This window comes from Emydura macquarii, unplaced genomic scaffold (genome assembly GCF_026122565.2).
Source record: "Emydura macquarii macquarii isolate MOO-44397 ecotype Brisbane River unplaced genomic scaffold, CSIRO-AGI_Emac_v2 contig_2207, whole genome shotgun sequence".
Classification (NCBI taxonomy): domain Eukaryota; kingdom Metazoa; phylum Chordata; order Testudines; family Chelidae; genus Emydura; species Emydura macquarii.
In genome coordinates, this window is record NW_027132344.1 from 250170 (window position 1) to 265966 (window position 15797).

Consider the following 15797-nt stretch of genomic DNA (forward strand, 5'->3'; position numbering starts at 1 on the left):
TGGATGGGAAAGGGGGGAGGGGTAGAAGTAATGCCTGAGTAAGAACCAAGTTAACTCTGCAGTGTAGTCATGGAGGGGGCTAGAGGAGGCAGGGTTACTTGCCTAGTGTTACACAATAGATTGATTGCAGTTGGGATTGGCATTTAGCACTTTCTGGCTTCCAAAGTCCACTTCCAACAATGCTGCCTCTATAGAGTGAAGTTTAAGCCTTTGACTTTCAGTTTACACACTGAAATAAGGTTAATGCTTAAGTAGGAAGCAATAAAAGCAGAAGTATCGAGGGCTAAAGCTGCTACTTCATCTCTAACTCATTGCATTGTGCTTGAATATGGCCAGGATGCTAGAAAAGAAGATGTACTTTCAGAACCAGATGCACTACTGATGTGCAATGAGTGAAGCCAAAGTGCAGCTAAACAATCTGTATTTTCATTTTGTCAACCTTATATTAGATTGACGAGATGAAACTACATAATGTTTAAGCTTTAACCATAATTTAATTCTTGAGCCATTAGTATAGTAAGTTTATAAAAGAAAAAAAAAACCCCAAAAGTCTAGCAATAACGAATAAAATTCTTCCTTGCTTGCATTGTTTGGGAAGGTATGTCCATTTTAGATTCAATCACTGGAAACTAAACAAGTTAAAAATTTAAACACCAGAAATAATAATTTTTCATTCCCATCATGTCAGTTGCTTGAGTTTCTTGGATCTCATAGATGTCTTTGAAAGTGCAAGAATGTCAAACCGTTATGTGCTTGTCGGAGTGAGTTTGTTTGTTTTTTGTCTGGAAAACAACAATTAGCTTGGAAAAAGAAAAGTTTAAAAATTCAGTCTGCTCCCATGTGGTGATTAAAGCCAAGAAACATTTTTCCTGCCTGAAGCTGCTAATAAACTTCAGAGAGCTGACAGGCCAATAAATCAAAAGCACTGTCAGAATTTTTTTCTAAAAAGTGGCTAACTTAAGATTTCACTTGTATTTCTCCCAGAGAAAGGGAACTCTTGCATTTGTAGCTCAAAATAAGGGTCTGTCATTGTTCATTAGAAATGGGTGACCCATTGGGGCACTTTTTCCTTTTTCCAGTTAAATACTGAATGTTGCTATTGAAGAAAAATGCAGGCTAATTTCTTCCCCTTCAGAATTTATTGTTTCAAACAAGGTGGATTGGTGGGAATATTCACTATAAGTAGCTGAAATTAATTCATTTCAAAACATAAATTTTAATTAGTATATCAACTTTTTTCTGAATTTTAAGAACTGTAAAATAGCTTGTGATAAAGATATATAATTTAAGCACTGTTTTTGCTGCGGGGAGAGAGGCTTTGATTTCCAAAGTTCTTTTGGTCTTTTTTTTTTTTTTTTTTTTTTAATTTTTTGTATTTAAATGATGCATAGTAACTATAGGTGTTGCTACCAGCGCAAAGTAACCTTAATTCTGGCACTTCTTAATTTTGGACTGCTCAAATCCATAACCTTTAATGGTTTTTTGTATAGTTTTTTTTACATAACATAAGAACGGCCATACTGGATCAGACCAGTGGTTCATCTAGCCCAGTATCCTGTCTTCTAACAGTGGCCAATGCCAGGTGCTTCAGAGGGAATAAACAGAACAGGTAACCATCAAGTGATCCATTCCGTCACCTATTCCCAGCTTCTGGCAAACAGCAATCCCTGCCTAGCTTGGCTAATAGCCATTGATGGACCTATCCTCAATTAACTTGTCTAGCTCTTTTTTGAACACTGTTATAGCCTTGGTCTTCACAACATCCTCTGGCAAGGAATCCCATAGGTTGACTGTTCACTGTGTGAAGAAATACTTTTTTTGTTCATTTTATACTTGATTCCCCACGTTCTGTTAGCTTTTTTGACTGCTGCTGTGTATTGAGCGGATATTTTCAGAGAACTATCCACAATGACTCCAAGATCTTTCTTGAGTGGTAACAGCTAAGTTAGACCCCATCTTTTTATATGTATAGTTGGGATTATGTTTTCCAATGTGCATTATGTGTTTGTTTTGTGTGTATATGAATTGATCATATATTATATATACATACACAAACAATCTCTCTCTCTCTCTCTCTACATATAACCTATATCTATATATATATTATAGATATAAATATATCTTTTATGTTTATATGTAGCCAATCATAGAAACCTAGGACTGGAAGGGACCTTGAGAGGTCAAGTACAGCCCCTGTGCTAACAAAGGCGAAAATAAATCTAGACCATCCCTGACAGGTGTTTGTCCAACCTGTTCTTAAAAACCTCCAATGATGGGGTTTCCACAACCTCCCTTGGATGCCTATTGCAGTGCTTAACTACCCTTATAGTTGGAAAGTTTTTCCTAGTATCTAACCCAAATCTCCCTTGTTGCAGATTAAGCCTTTACTTCTTGTCCTAGCTTCAGTGGACATGGAGAACAAGTGATCACAGGCCTCTTTATAACAGTCCTTCACATATTGGAAAACTGTTTTCATGTCCTCACCCCCCCTGCCCCCCCCCCCCAGTCTGCTTTTCTCAAGATTGAACATGGCCTGTTTTTTAAATCTTTCCTCATAGGTAAGGTTTACTAAAGCTTTTATCATTTTTATTGCTCTCTTCTGTGCTCTCCCTAAAGTGTGGCACCCAGCTGCGGCCTCACTAGTGCAGAGTGGAGTGGGACAATTACCTTCTGTGACTTAGATACGACACTTGTTTTAATACACCCCAGAAAGATACTAACTTTTTAAAGAACTGCATCACATTGTTGACTCGTATTCAATTTGTGATCCACTATAACTCCCAGATCCTTTTTAGCAGTACTGTTCCCCATTTTGTAACTGTATATTTTTTACTTCGTAAGTGTAGTACTTTACACTTACCTTTATTGAATTTCATCTTGTTGAATTCAGAACAATTCTCCAATTTTGTCAAAGTGATTTTGAATTCTAATCCTGGCCTCCAAAGTGCTTGTAACTCCTCTCAGCATGGTGTCATCTGCAGATTTTAGAACCATGCTCTCCACTCTATTATCCAGGTCATTAATGAAAATATTTAATAGTGCCATATCTACGACTGAACCTTGCAAGATCCCACTAAATAAATCCTCCCAGTTTGACAGTGATCCATGGATAACTTCTCTTTGATTATGGTCTTTCAACCTATTGTGCACCCACCTTATAGTAATTTCATCTAGACCACATTTCCCTAGTTTGCTTATGAGATTGTCATGTGAGCCTGGGTCAAAAGCCTTATTAAAATGAAGATATATCATGTCTACTGCTTCCCCCCATCCATTATATTAGCAACCCTGTCAAAGGAATATATATATACACACACTATCTCTCTCTCTCTCTCTTGTGTGTGCGTGCGTGCGTGCGTGCGTGCGTGTGTGTGTGTGTGCACATCTGCAGTTATATATATAAAAGCTAAGCCAAACATTGCCAGAGTCAGATGTTTTGTGTCAGTCTTTAAGGATTAATATATTATTTAGGCCCTGCCAAAGAACATTCCTCTACATCCAGAATTAGGGTCTGGTGAAAGGTATGACCTAAATATCGTGAAGGAGCCTGATTTTCAGAAAGCACTGAACTCCCACTGTCTGAAAATCAGGCCCCTTCAAGATGTCTCAAATTGGATGCCCAGAAAGACTAACTAGTCCAGACCTATTTCCACATTGCACACTGTCCATACTTTACATAGCATAGTGACTGACATTCACGACCACAGGGAAGAGCAAGACTCACAAGTTCTCTTTTATATAAGGAGCATTTATTTCTTGAAAGGATTAGAACTCAGATGTGCTTATATGATAGTATTTTGACAACTAGCACATACACATAGAATCCTGGAGAAAATGATGAAAGCCCAGAGTGCAGGGTCTGGAGAGAGTAGGGAATGTGTCTTCGTACAGAAAATCTCCAAAAACCCTTTTCCCCCTTTAAAAGTAAAGGGAGTTGTAATCCACTCAGGGAAGTGGACAGGACAGTAAAAAGACATCACCATGAGTGGAAGTAATTTTTGTACAATATAATGTAATTAATGGTTGATTACAGAATGGAATGACCTTTTTACAAATTACCAGTTGTACTCGTCTGCTCTTAAGTAGAACATATTAAAACCATCAGTCACACTTGCATTGTTTCCTGCCCCAACCTTCTTTAAATGGAAAAAAAGAACTCATTAGTCAGAAAATGATAACTGGTAGAAAGGATTGTTACATGTACTTTGTTGTCATGTAAATAATCTTTGAAAAGATTCTTTGGATCTCCTTTTTGTGAAGGTGACAACTTCTGAATGTGATATCACATGGTTACAAGTAAACAAACTAAGGGATGTGATTAGTAAATGTTTATCATACAGTGTTGTCATTTTTACTTTCTGTGATTTTTTTTTTTTTATTTTTGTTATTTTGTATTCCATTTTTATTTTGTATGTTTGTTTTTGGTTGGGTATTCTGTTTTGTTTTTATTTTGAGCCAGTCTCACAAACATTTTCTGTTACTTACATTCCATTCTTGTGCTGTACCAGAGTTGGTGATCATACTCCATCGACGGAAGAGATAAATGAAAGCCGCTGGCTGTACTTCAGGTGACACTGGTTTCCTCAGTATAAAATTAACCTGGTGCTTGGCTTTCTTCACCTTTCTAACCCAAAGTATGTGTTCTCTTTCTGCACTATGGCATGCTGCTTTTTTTCTTTTTTTTTTGAGAAAGACTGTACAATATCCGTGATTCTGAATCAGTTTAGTTCATGTGAGTTTGAAAGCATGGTGGTTCCCACAAGTAGGTTTTTCACTCATTTTCAGTTTTTCCAATTTTTTTTATTCCCCTTAAAATCTGGATAACAGAGCCTTTTCCACCTCACCACATACTTAGGAGAGAAAGTCAAAATGTTCGCGCCTTAACTGACTTTGGTGAGTTTGGAAATCATGGACATGATCCTATAATTCTTATTCGTGTAAGTAGTCTATATGACATCCAATGGGTTACTCACAAGAGTAAGATTGACTCACACAAGGATTGCAGAACTGTCCCCTACTGGAACCCATAGAAAGGTGCTGATCAGAGCTGATCCGGTGAGTTCAGTGGGAGAGTCAAGATCAAAGTTTCTGAAGTCAGAGTACTGATAGACAAGGCCTACTGTTGGTCGCTGAATGTGTACATAATATAATAACTACATTCTTTTGATGCATCTTGAATACACCCTGTTGTACTACAGGAGTCACAACCAATTTTCGAGCCACAAATAGGCCAGCACCAAAACAAGCTTCGTTTGAGAACCAGAATATTTAAAGTACTACCAGCACTCAGGGCTGTTACCACAGTAAATGTACATGCTTAGACATGCCACTCATGGTAAATTCCTGCCCTCCATTTTAGGCAGTGGGAGTGCTGGACTTGAGCAATATAACCAAGAATGAAAGCTGCACTGCTTTGTATGGCTCAGTATGGAGTTGAGAGAGGCTCAGTTTGGCTTTTAAAAGTGTTTTTGACAACCCCCCCCCTTTTTTTTTTCTTTTTTTTTTAATAGAGGTTATCTTTCACTTTGAGTTTGTTTTGAGGTTTTTGCATAGGTTGGGCAGAAGTAACGATGACAGGAGCACCATTGTCACAGTGATTGGGCTCATGAACATGTGCATGAAGGATGGGGAGAAGTCTGCCCTGCAATACCAGTGTCCAGCTTTAGGGTCACAGATAGCACATCTGAGTAGTTACAATGGCACCAAGAGCGGTGCTCGAATTATCCTGTCATTCTAGATCCCTTCAAAACCACATTGGTTAAGGAAATGGTGTTAAAAGGGAAAGGTTGGTAGTCAGTCATTGAACTTTGTTTGTTGACAGATGAAGTTACGAGCTCAGTGATAATCCATTTACCATTCAAACATGTCAGAAAGTAAAAAAAATAAGCTGCTCATATTCTGAAAACAGAGAATTATTTTCATAAGGGATCACACCTTCCCTTAAATGAGCTTGTTTTCTGCTCTAGTTATTCTGTTATGTCTGTATAAATTCCACTGAATATCCTGAGACCAGAATGAAAATGGTCACTAAACTGTATTTGCTAAGACAGTTTGTAGTCGTTGGGTTTTACATAACAGAATAGTGAATTGATGCTGAAAGGAGAAATGCATCTTTTATTGGACAGTTTCAGACTTTATTATCCATTGTCACAACAGAAAATTTTTCACACGTGATTTTTCTGATATACCGTTATCCCTCAACCAAGTCTTATGTACATAACTTTGTTGACAAATCATATACTTTATCTATGCAATCCTAGCAACCATATGTTGCTGCTACGGATTGTCAGAGTGGATAGCACAGAAACTAGAGGTGGTTGCGGACAGAACTGCACTACCATATTCCTGGTTGCATTGTGGCTGACATGCCCTTCAGTTCACATAATCTCGTCACTGCTTAGACCAACACATGCTTATTCATCTGGCTTTCCAGTAGGCTATTTTGAGTGAAATTCCAACATAACTAGGCTTGCTACAGTCACCATGCAGCTGGTGTATAAGAGCTAATCAAAGTAAATCAATCCAGCCCTGAACAGTTTTCAAATGAACAGGAACAAATATTGACTTTTATAGCAATTGATCTTTGTAATTGCTTATGAAGCATTCAAGTAAAGGGAAACCACTTTGCTTTGAGAGACTTTTCTCCAGCATCAAGAGCTTATCTTGCACTGAATTGGAACTCTGTCTTGACCCCTGAATCATCTTATAACATTTGATTACATTAGGTGTACTAAATTCTGAAGGTGGGAAAGGTAGGTTTTATCATCAATTTCAGTAAAGGGTTATTTATTATGTGGTGGTTGCTTAACAACTAATGGTCAACATCCTTGTGGGAATAACATTAACAAAAGCTAGCTCTTGAACAATTAAACGTTACAAAAGGTACTGATTTAAAGGAGCGAGCTAGTCAAAAAGACCCTGGAGTCAAGTGAAGAAATAAAAATCCATAGACTGCATGGAGGCTATTAATAAGCATTCCGTAATAGACACATCAGGCACACATCGCCCCCTCTCCCTCTCCTCCCCCCCCCCCCAGTAGAAAAGCATTCAAATTATGGCAGATAAAATGGGAATTATGAGGGATAAAAGAATTTGAAGAGCAAATAATCAGACCTTAAACAAAGATTTTTTTTTTTTAGGAGAGACCCGCTTTATATGAAGATATGAAGTGAGGTTGTACATTGGGAAGTAAGGAGGGTAAAACACCAGAGACTTTGAGGGACTGGTGAGCATGGATAACAGAGAGCAAAGGAGCCAATTAAGGAGAAGGACACTTCAGAGAAGCTAAATATTTTCTTTGCCTCTGTCTTCACCACAGAGGATATTAGGGAGATACTTATCCTTTTTTCAGATAATAAATGAGGCACTGTAAGAGATTATGGTCTCAAAAAGAAGAGCTACTAGAACAAATTGATGAAAAACAAAAAGTCACTAGGCCCAGTTAGTATAAGCCCAAGAATTTAAGGTTGAAGTGGCTGAGCTGCTTAAAAAAAAAAAAAAGTGGGGAGGGGGGAAGAAACGCATTAAAATCAGCTACTATACTGGAGGACAACAAATATTGTATCTGTTTAAAAAAAATGCTGAAAGGTGAGCCTAATAATTTAAACCAGTAAATCCTATTTTGGTACCTGTACATTGGCTGGAACAGTTAAAAAATGGGACTGAAGAACACTAAGGTAAACATATAATAGGAAATAACCAGGATGACATATACAAAGAAAAAATCATTAGAGTTGGTCACAAAAATGGTTATTTTCCCCCTCTCTCCCCCCTCTGAAAATTGCAATGAAAACTTTAAAAGGTTTCCTCTAAATTTTCCATAGAAAATTTCAGTTTGGGGTGGAAATTTGAATACTGAATTAAGAGGCATGACACACAACCTCACTCTGTGTGTGGAAAAAGTATTTGGTTAACAGTTTTAAGCTTGTTCTTTTTGTTTCATGTATATCCTCTCTTTTTTATGATGAGGGAAATAATAATGTGCAATCTACCCTCTGTCCCATTTGTTGTAACTTATGTCCTTTCTGCCCACCATTGATAGGCAGTTACCTGGGTTATTCTGTTCAATTCTAGTAATCCCATCTCAAAAAGGAAGTAGCAGAAATAGAGGAGAGTTAGAGATGTGTAACGAGTGGCCTGGAAAATCTTCTATATGAGGAGATTAAACTAAACAATGTCTTCTCTAAAAGGAGGCAAATCAGAGGAGGTAACATGGTTAAGTTTCACAAAATGAGTGTGTAGAGCAGTTGTATTGGGCAATCCTATTTTCCCTTACCACTAATACAAGAAGACCTTCAATAAAATTGAAAGACAATAAATTTAACACTGATAAAACATTCTCTTGTGGAATGGACAATGAATCTGTGGAATTTGGTGCCACAAGAGATCCAGGAGATCAAGGGCTTAGTAGGATTTCAGCAAGGACTAGACAACTATAAGGATAACAGAAACATCCAGTTACCATAGATAAGATTCAATAGATGTGTGGAAAGGATGCTGCAGGCATAAGACAATCACTAACTGCATAACTATGACAAGGAAGTTTGGTTATGGGCACGCTAGTCTGTAATTGGCTGCTCTCTGGTTTCTTGTCCCTTCCTCTGAAGCATCTGGTACTAATCGCTTTAAGAGACAGGAGACTGGACTAGAGGGATTGTTGGTCTGATCTAGTGTGGCAATTCCCATGTTATTTAGCATAATGAAACTTCCCAAAAGAACAAGCAAACTAAGACAATGAATTGTTTTCTTAGCGCTTGTCTGCGCTGCCCCACAGTTCAGACTACAGAGGTGCACTGTAATGGTTCCCAGTTCGAGTTAACATAGTCCTCTTCAATCAGGATTACTTTAATGTGAACTAAGAACCCTTCAGTTCATGCCTGCAGCATCCACATGGAGGAGTTACACTGCAGCACTTTGGTGCACTCTGCTGTTCACATTGCTGTGATCCAAATTGTGGGGCAGTGAAGACTGAGCTTTGCAATCTCTTTTGCTGATCCACTCTTAGGAAATACATTTTAAAAGTGTAAATTATCATCTATGCTTAAGCTATTTTCAGACCTGTCTTCCATCACAGTACTATTGTGTACACAGTCTGCCACATGTGAGGCATGTTCCCTGCAGAGCAAGAGGCTAACCATAACTCTGCTAGTCAGGGCACAAAGTGATATGGTTCTAAAGGACTCAGCAGTGATGGCAGCCAGCCAAGGAAGAGGGTGGTGAGGTGTGAATGAAGATCTGCTGCCTGGAGGAGGAGTCTAGTTGATTGAAAGAGGAATTTATTTGTAATGTATCTATGTAACTGTGATGGAATAAAGCAAGTCTCTTCCTAAAATGACTTTTATAATAAACATGCAGAATGCAGTTGAACTAGCTACTTAAACTGCTTTTAAAAATGCACGCTCATCCAACTGATAACAGTTTGCTTTTGTGTTGGCTGTTTTCCTAATGTTTCTATAGAGTTGGAGTTGACCCAGATCAGGATCCTCCAGCCAGCAATGACAGCTTTCAAGTCTTACAAGGAGTAAGTAATTAGATAACTTTCTTACTAGGCTGGCGATATAATAGAAAATGAGATAATAAAAAAAAAATGTGAAGGATATGTGACATTGGTGAATATTTTCTCTAGTGATAGATGCATTTTATTTGCTGATACCTGTGGTGCCTGACATAAATATTTCAGATCACAGAATATACCGGGTTGATATGTGCTTCCAAATTTTGTAATTCAAACTTGGATCTTTTGTAAGAGCACCAGAAAACTCCCCAGATCTGTGAGTTTATTGCATGCCGTCTAATGTCTTGTTTTTTATTTGTCCACTGGGGATTCCTACCTTCTTCTTTAAATGTTCTAAACTATAACCAGTCCTTTTTAGGAGCAAAGGGATAGAGAGAAGTCGTCTTGGCTTCTGTTCAGTGACTGCTACCAAATATTGTCCTTTTAACTGTGTAAAGCAGCCGGAGTCAGATGATCAAATTTAATCTTTGGTCTCATCTACATGGCACATCAGTGCGTGCCACAGGTTTGTGATATCTACAGTGCACCAGCGTGTTGTGCACTAACAGGCCTGTGTAGTTTCTGCCGGCACAAATTAAAAATTACCTTGTGCTCACCACTACATTAATGTGCACCCTCACTATTTTACACAGTGCGCCACTGCAGTTTGATCTTACTGCTGTATTACCAACTACCACTGCAAGACCAAGTGAATGTCATAGATAAACCTTTATTAGGGAGACCATATATCTGTGAATTTCTAGTTTAACATTCACTGTGGTAGCGAGGCACCAATATTTAGAGCCTTGTGCAGATACAAATTTTGTATCCGCAGCCAATCAGCAAAAATGGTCCGTGGATTTGCAGGGATCTACCAGTATTGCAATAATCACCTTTTCAATAAAATTAAAAACCTTTTCTACGTTCCTTTGTCCATAAATATAGAAAATACATCACACCTAAATGACATCCATCCAAGTTCCCTTGCAGTGAGTGTTTGGAACGGGACTAAAATGTTTGTGATGAACTGACACCTCTTGCTTCTTGACTGCCAGTTGCCTCTGCACAAAGCCATCTGCATCATTTTGAGCCCCACTCCAGCCCTTAACTCAGAACTGAAGTTGCCAGGCCCTCCGTACTGGTTCATGCTAAACAGATTCGGTAAAGCAGTTAATCACCTGTACAGAAATGTGTTAGGAAATTAACCTGTTAAAAGGGGAAACAAAGTGCACAACAGAAAACACTAATAGATTCCTACCCAGGGCGCTAATGTTTCTGTCCTATGCAATTCAGGGTACAGAACACCGATGTTCTAAGTGTCTCTACACACAAATCAGACTCACTGCAATTGGAGTGAGGCTTCTGCTTGCTGTATCTTCTGTCTTGCCATTTCCTGTTGCAAGCAAATGATGATTAAAAAGAACTTGTTCAGGGATCATCTTTCTTTATTGCAGGAACTGAGTTATACATCTGTCTTGAGCTCCTTGTAGATATTGGGTCATATCTATCTCTGGTATAACTCCACTGAAGTTAATAGCATGTTATGTGTAACTTTTAAAACTATGGCGATTAGGTAATGCAAAGGATTAATTTGGCCTTTTGTGTCTGGGAGCCCTCAGAACACGTTCTGTCCTGCAACAGAAGTCTCTCTCTGTGCCTTTCCTAGTCTCTGTATGCCTTCCCAGTCTCAAGGGAGCCAGTGGAAGCAGGGTAAGACCCCAGGTTAGATGGCAGAACAATGATGTAATGATGTTAGCCAGTTCAGACTAGACCGATGCGTATTTGAGGAACTGCTTGCAGCAGGAATAATTAGAAAAAACAAGGTGTAATATTCTCATTGACAATATTTACAAGGAGATTAGAAGTTAGTCGTTTTGCTTTACATTCTGTTCCACACATGTAAAGCATTTATCTGACTGGTTTTCCTGCTTAATTGTGTGTATTGTATCTTTAACAAAATCCATTAGTTATAGGGCCTGGCGGATTTCTCCCCCTATTTTACAAGCCCAAGATTAGGAGCAGGTTGCAATTACAGCAGAGTAGATTTATCATTTGGGAGGGACCAGTGAGCTGTTTGTTGAGAAGTCTGACTATTCTGTGGTGATGTCACCATCTTTTCTAGATTGGAAACACATGGAGGTGGTAGAATAGCTTCAGCATTATTTCTCCAGTGAAATGAAGAATTGGTTCATAGATGGTCTCACTTCATTAGTTTCTCTGACCTAGCTTGGGTGGCTTCTAGCCAAAAGAAAAAGCAGTTACAAAAGTAAAAACAAATGCAGCTGGAGAACAGCTGGTTGATCACTTGTGCTGCTGCTATTACATTAAAAGGATTATATTTAACACTTTTTAACACTTTTGAGATTTAATGTCATCTGGCATTTATCAAATCCATCATAACTTTGCCCAAATATGATTGATCAAGCTTACATGGATTCACTAATGAGCCTATTTCTTCTAAGTGCTGATTGACAAAACATAATTTTACCTCTGAAATTCATCAGGTGTAGTAAAGCCGCTTGTTCTTCCCATGAAACAAAAGTCTTAAAGCAAAGATATCAAATAAATCCAGAATAAAGGAAGCCCAAGTTGAGATGAATAAGAACAAATCTGGAAATGTTCCAGTCCATTTTATTCAGTAAAAACTTTCAAACCATAGGGCCTAATGTTTAAGTGTATTTATCCAGAAAGGCTTAGTTCTCTGATGCAGCATCTGGTTTTCAGCTTTAGATTTTTACCCAGTGCTACTACTGCATCAGATGAGTCACAAGGGGTGAAGGACTTTTCCCCAGAGATACACAGTGAGTCATCAGTGATTTGACTAATTTTAGAATGAGGAATATTTTTTTTGTCACTGAAGTAATTAAGGATGAATTTCACTCCAGTGCACAGGGCCCAGGACATGCAGCATATATATCTTCTGCACTGAACCAGGTGGAATGGCCCCTCATTGATCTGACTGGTGTGTGACACTTTCTCAGTGCACCAGTGTTCTTAACTCTTTTTTATATTATTCCTTCCCTCCTGAAGTCCCATGTAGGTGTGATGTTACTTATTTTCATGGGGATTACATTTATGTCTGTCATTCTATGTCTGTCTATCATTCAGTGGAATTTTTGTTTATGTTTCTAGAAATAACAGAGTGCATTTTGTCCTTTCATTCTCAGGATGGTCCAGATTCTGAAAGAAGAAACCGGACAAAGCAGGAAAGTGCTTGGCTCTTCAGGTTATGGTATAGCTTTGATCACAAGTATCCTTTTAACAAGCATTATTTAGCTTCAAGATATGGAAGATAACCATAGAATATTAGCATTGGAAGGGATCTCGAGGTCATCTAGTCCAACCCCCTGCTCAAAGCAGGACTAACCTCAGCTAAATCATCCCAGCCAGGGTTTTGTCAAACCGCATCTTAAAAACCTCTAAAGATGGAGATTCCACCACTTCCCTAGGTAACCCATTCTAGTGCTTCACCACCATCCTAGTGAAAAACTTTTTCCTCATATCCAACCTAGACCTCCCCCTCTGCAACTTGAGACCATTGCTCCTTGTTCTGTTGTCTGCCAGCACTGAGAACAGCCTAGCTCCATCCTCCCTGGAACCCCCTTTTAGGTAGTTAAAGGCTGCTATCAAATCCCTCCTCATTCTTCTCTTTTGCAGACTAATCAAGCCTAGTTCCCTCAGTTTCTCCTCATAAGTTTTGTGGCTTCAGCCCCCTAATCATTTTCATTGCCCTCTGCTGGACTCTCTCTAACTTGTCCACATCCTTTTTGTAGGGGGGTCCCAAAACTGGACACAATACTCCACATGCGGCCTCACCAATGCTGAATAGAGGGGAATAATCACTTCCCTTGATCTGCTGGCAATGCTCCTACTAATGCAGCCCAATATGCTATTAGCCTTCTTGGCAACCAGGGCATGCTGCTGACTCATATCCAGCTTCTTATCTACTGTAACCCCCAGGTCCTTTTCTGCAGAACTGCTGCCTAGCCCGTTGGTTCCCAGTCTGTCACTGTGCATGGGATTCTTCCGTCCTAAGTGGAGGACTTTGCACTTGTCCTTGTTGAACCTCATCAGATTTTTTTTTGGCCCAATCCTCCAATTTGTCTAGTTCACTCTGTATCCTATCCCTACCTTCCAGGGTATCTACCACTCCCCCTAGCTTAGTGCCATCTGCAAACTTGCTGAGGGTGCAATCTACCCCATCTTCCAGATCATTAATGAAGAAGTTGAACAAAACCGGCCCCAGGACCGACCCCTGTATGTAAAGTTCAGTTTCTTTGCCATTGATTACTCTCTGGATTTAAGGATTTGAAGATGGGTTTTATAAAGGTCATTCAGCAGAAGGCATTATAGATTTGAGGCACAGGGCATAAACTTGAAGTCTTGGAAAACATTCGTTTTCTTCATTACGGCATGTAGTATTTCATACATGTGGGGGGGAGAAAAGGGCTTTACTCAGAAAAACTTATTCTGCATTGAGCATTGACTGGGAAACAGATCAAGTGTTTTAGGTCCAGAAAGTTGATGATCTGTTTTGCAAAACAGTTCTCGTTTTTGCTAGTGCTCAGAGGCCAAACTAGCTGTCTAGTTCTTAGTGAACTTCTGTTCTCCAGCTCAATTACTTGACTTTGACTAGCTGTACTGCTTCATTATGATGGAGCCCTTATGGAATACCCTGTTGATGATATGAGATGTCTAGAACTCAGAATTTCTGGCTCACCCATCCATCCCTTCCCCAAAAAGTACCTAGCTACTTTAATTCTCTGTCCAAGCAGAAGAATTTGGGGGAGCGAGGGAGGCACACACTCAGCTAGAGGACCCAGCAGTGTCCACAGAAGCCAGTGGGAGCCTCTGAGTACCCAGCACTTTTGAAAAATCAGGCTATTTATTTAGGAGCCTAAATATGAACTTAGGAGACTAACTTTAGGCACACAGGTTGGAAAGTCTTGGCTGAGGCTTTTTGACAGCTGTCCCTATCCTTGGGTCACAATCCCATGTGGAGCGTTTATACTGAAGGATGGAAAACATGAGTGTCAACTCCTGCCCTCTAACATGTGCAACCCAAAATTCCTTGTGTGTATCAGAAACAGAATTTGACCCATGTGTATATTACATACCTTTTTAAAGCATCCTTCTCTATACTGTTTATGTGGTTTTGCTCTTTTTTCATGTAAAAGGGATGCCCCACAGTTGAAGCAAAGATCTCTTTGCCTCCCACACCAACAGCAAATCCATCCAATATTGCCCCAGGGGAGGGGCAAGGTTCCCAAGGTTGATGCCCTAGTTGTCCACTGGTCAGACAAGATCAATTACGCCTTTCCTCCTGTACTGCTCCTGCCCAGTGTTCTCCACAAAATCAGACGGGAGAGAGTGATGGTCATCCTGATCACCCCGTTCTGGTCCCGTCAGTTCTGATTTTTCCCTCATTCTCCGCATGTCAGCACGTTCCCTGTTTTCACTGCCAACTTCTCTGGAATGGCTCACTCAACACAATGGCAGGATCAGACACCACGATCTGCGGACGCGTTACCTGAGAGCTTGGATTTTGGATAGGTATGTTTTCTAGAACGAGAGTGTTCTTCAGCAGTAGAAGGCATTCTCTTGAGTAACAGTAAGGAATCCACGAGGCAGTCCTCTCGAGTGAAGTGGAAATGTTTTGCTTCCTAGGCCCGGTAAAAGTGTCTTGCCTTTGGGGCTGTGGGCATTCCTTCTCTCTTGGACTATCTCCTGTCCCTGAAGGCATCTCAACGCCATCAAGGCACATGTAGTGATTATTAGTGCCTTCCATGCCCCTTTGGAGGGGCACTCTGTCTTTATACAGCCCTTGACTGCAAGGTTTTGGAAGGGCCTCCTACGAACTTATCGCCCCATTTAACCCATTGCTCCCCAGTGGGACCTCAGCCTTGTCCTCATGGCATTGATGACATCGCCCTTTGAACCTCGGGCCTCCTGCTCCCTGTCTCTCCTCTTCTATGAAGGTCACCTTCCTGATAGCTATTACTTCTAAGAAAGGGTAGGCGAACTGGGGGCCATGATGATAGACCCCCTTTTACCACATTACATAAGGACAGAGTTTTCCTATGCTTGCAACTCAAGTTTCTGCCGAAGGTTGTTTACCTCTTTCATCTCAACCAGTCCATACACTTACCTGTTTTCTTTCCGAAGCTAGACACCTCAACGGAGGAACAGTGCCTTCATTCTCTTGACATCCATAGGACCTTGATCTTTTACCTGCAGAGGACGAGGCCGTTTAGGAAGTCTCATGGACTATTTGTTGCTATAATGGAAAGGTTAAAAGGACAAG

General features: G+C 39.8%; 1 protein-coding gene across 2 annotated transcripts in view; it reads left to right on the top strand.

The window, feature by feature from the left end:
- SLC9A7 (solute carrier family 9 member A7) overlaps nucleotides 1-15797 on the top strand; it is a 98030-nt gene that overhangs the window by 72764 nt on the left and 9469 nt on the right. Inside the window, exons 13-15 of one of the 2 annotated variants that reach the window (XM_067559959.1) lie at nucleotides 4509-4568; nucleotides 9457-9520; nucleotides 12661-12743. In XM_067559959.1, coding sequence (XP_067416060.1) covers nucleotides 4509-4568; nucleotides 9457-9520; nucleotides 12661-12743 — 207 coding nt within the window. The remainder of the gene's footprint in view (nucleotides 1-4508; nucleotides 4569-9456; nucleotides 9521-12660; nucleotides 12744-15797) is intronic. The other variant, XM_067559960.1, reaches the window with a different exon arrangement.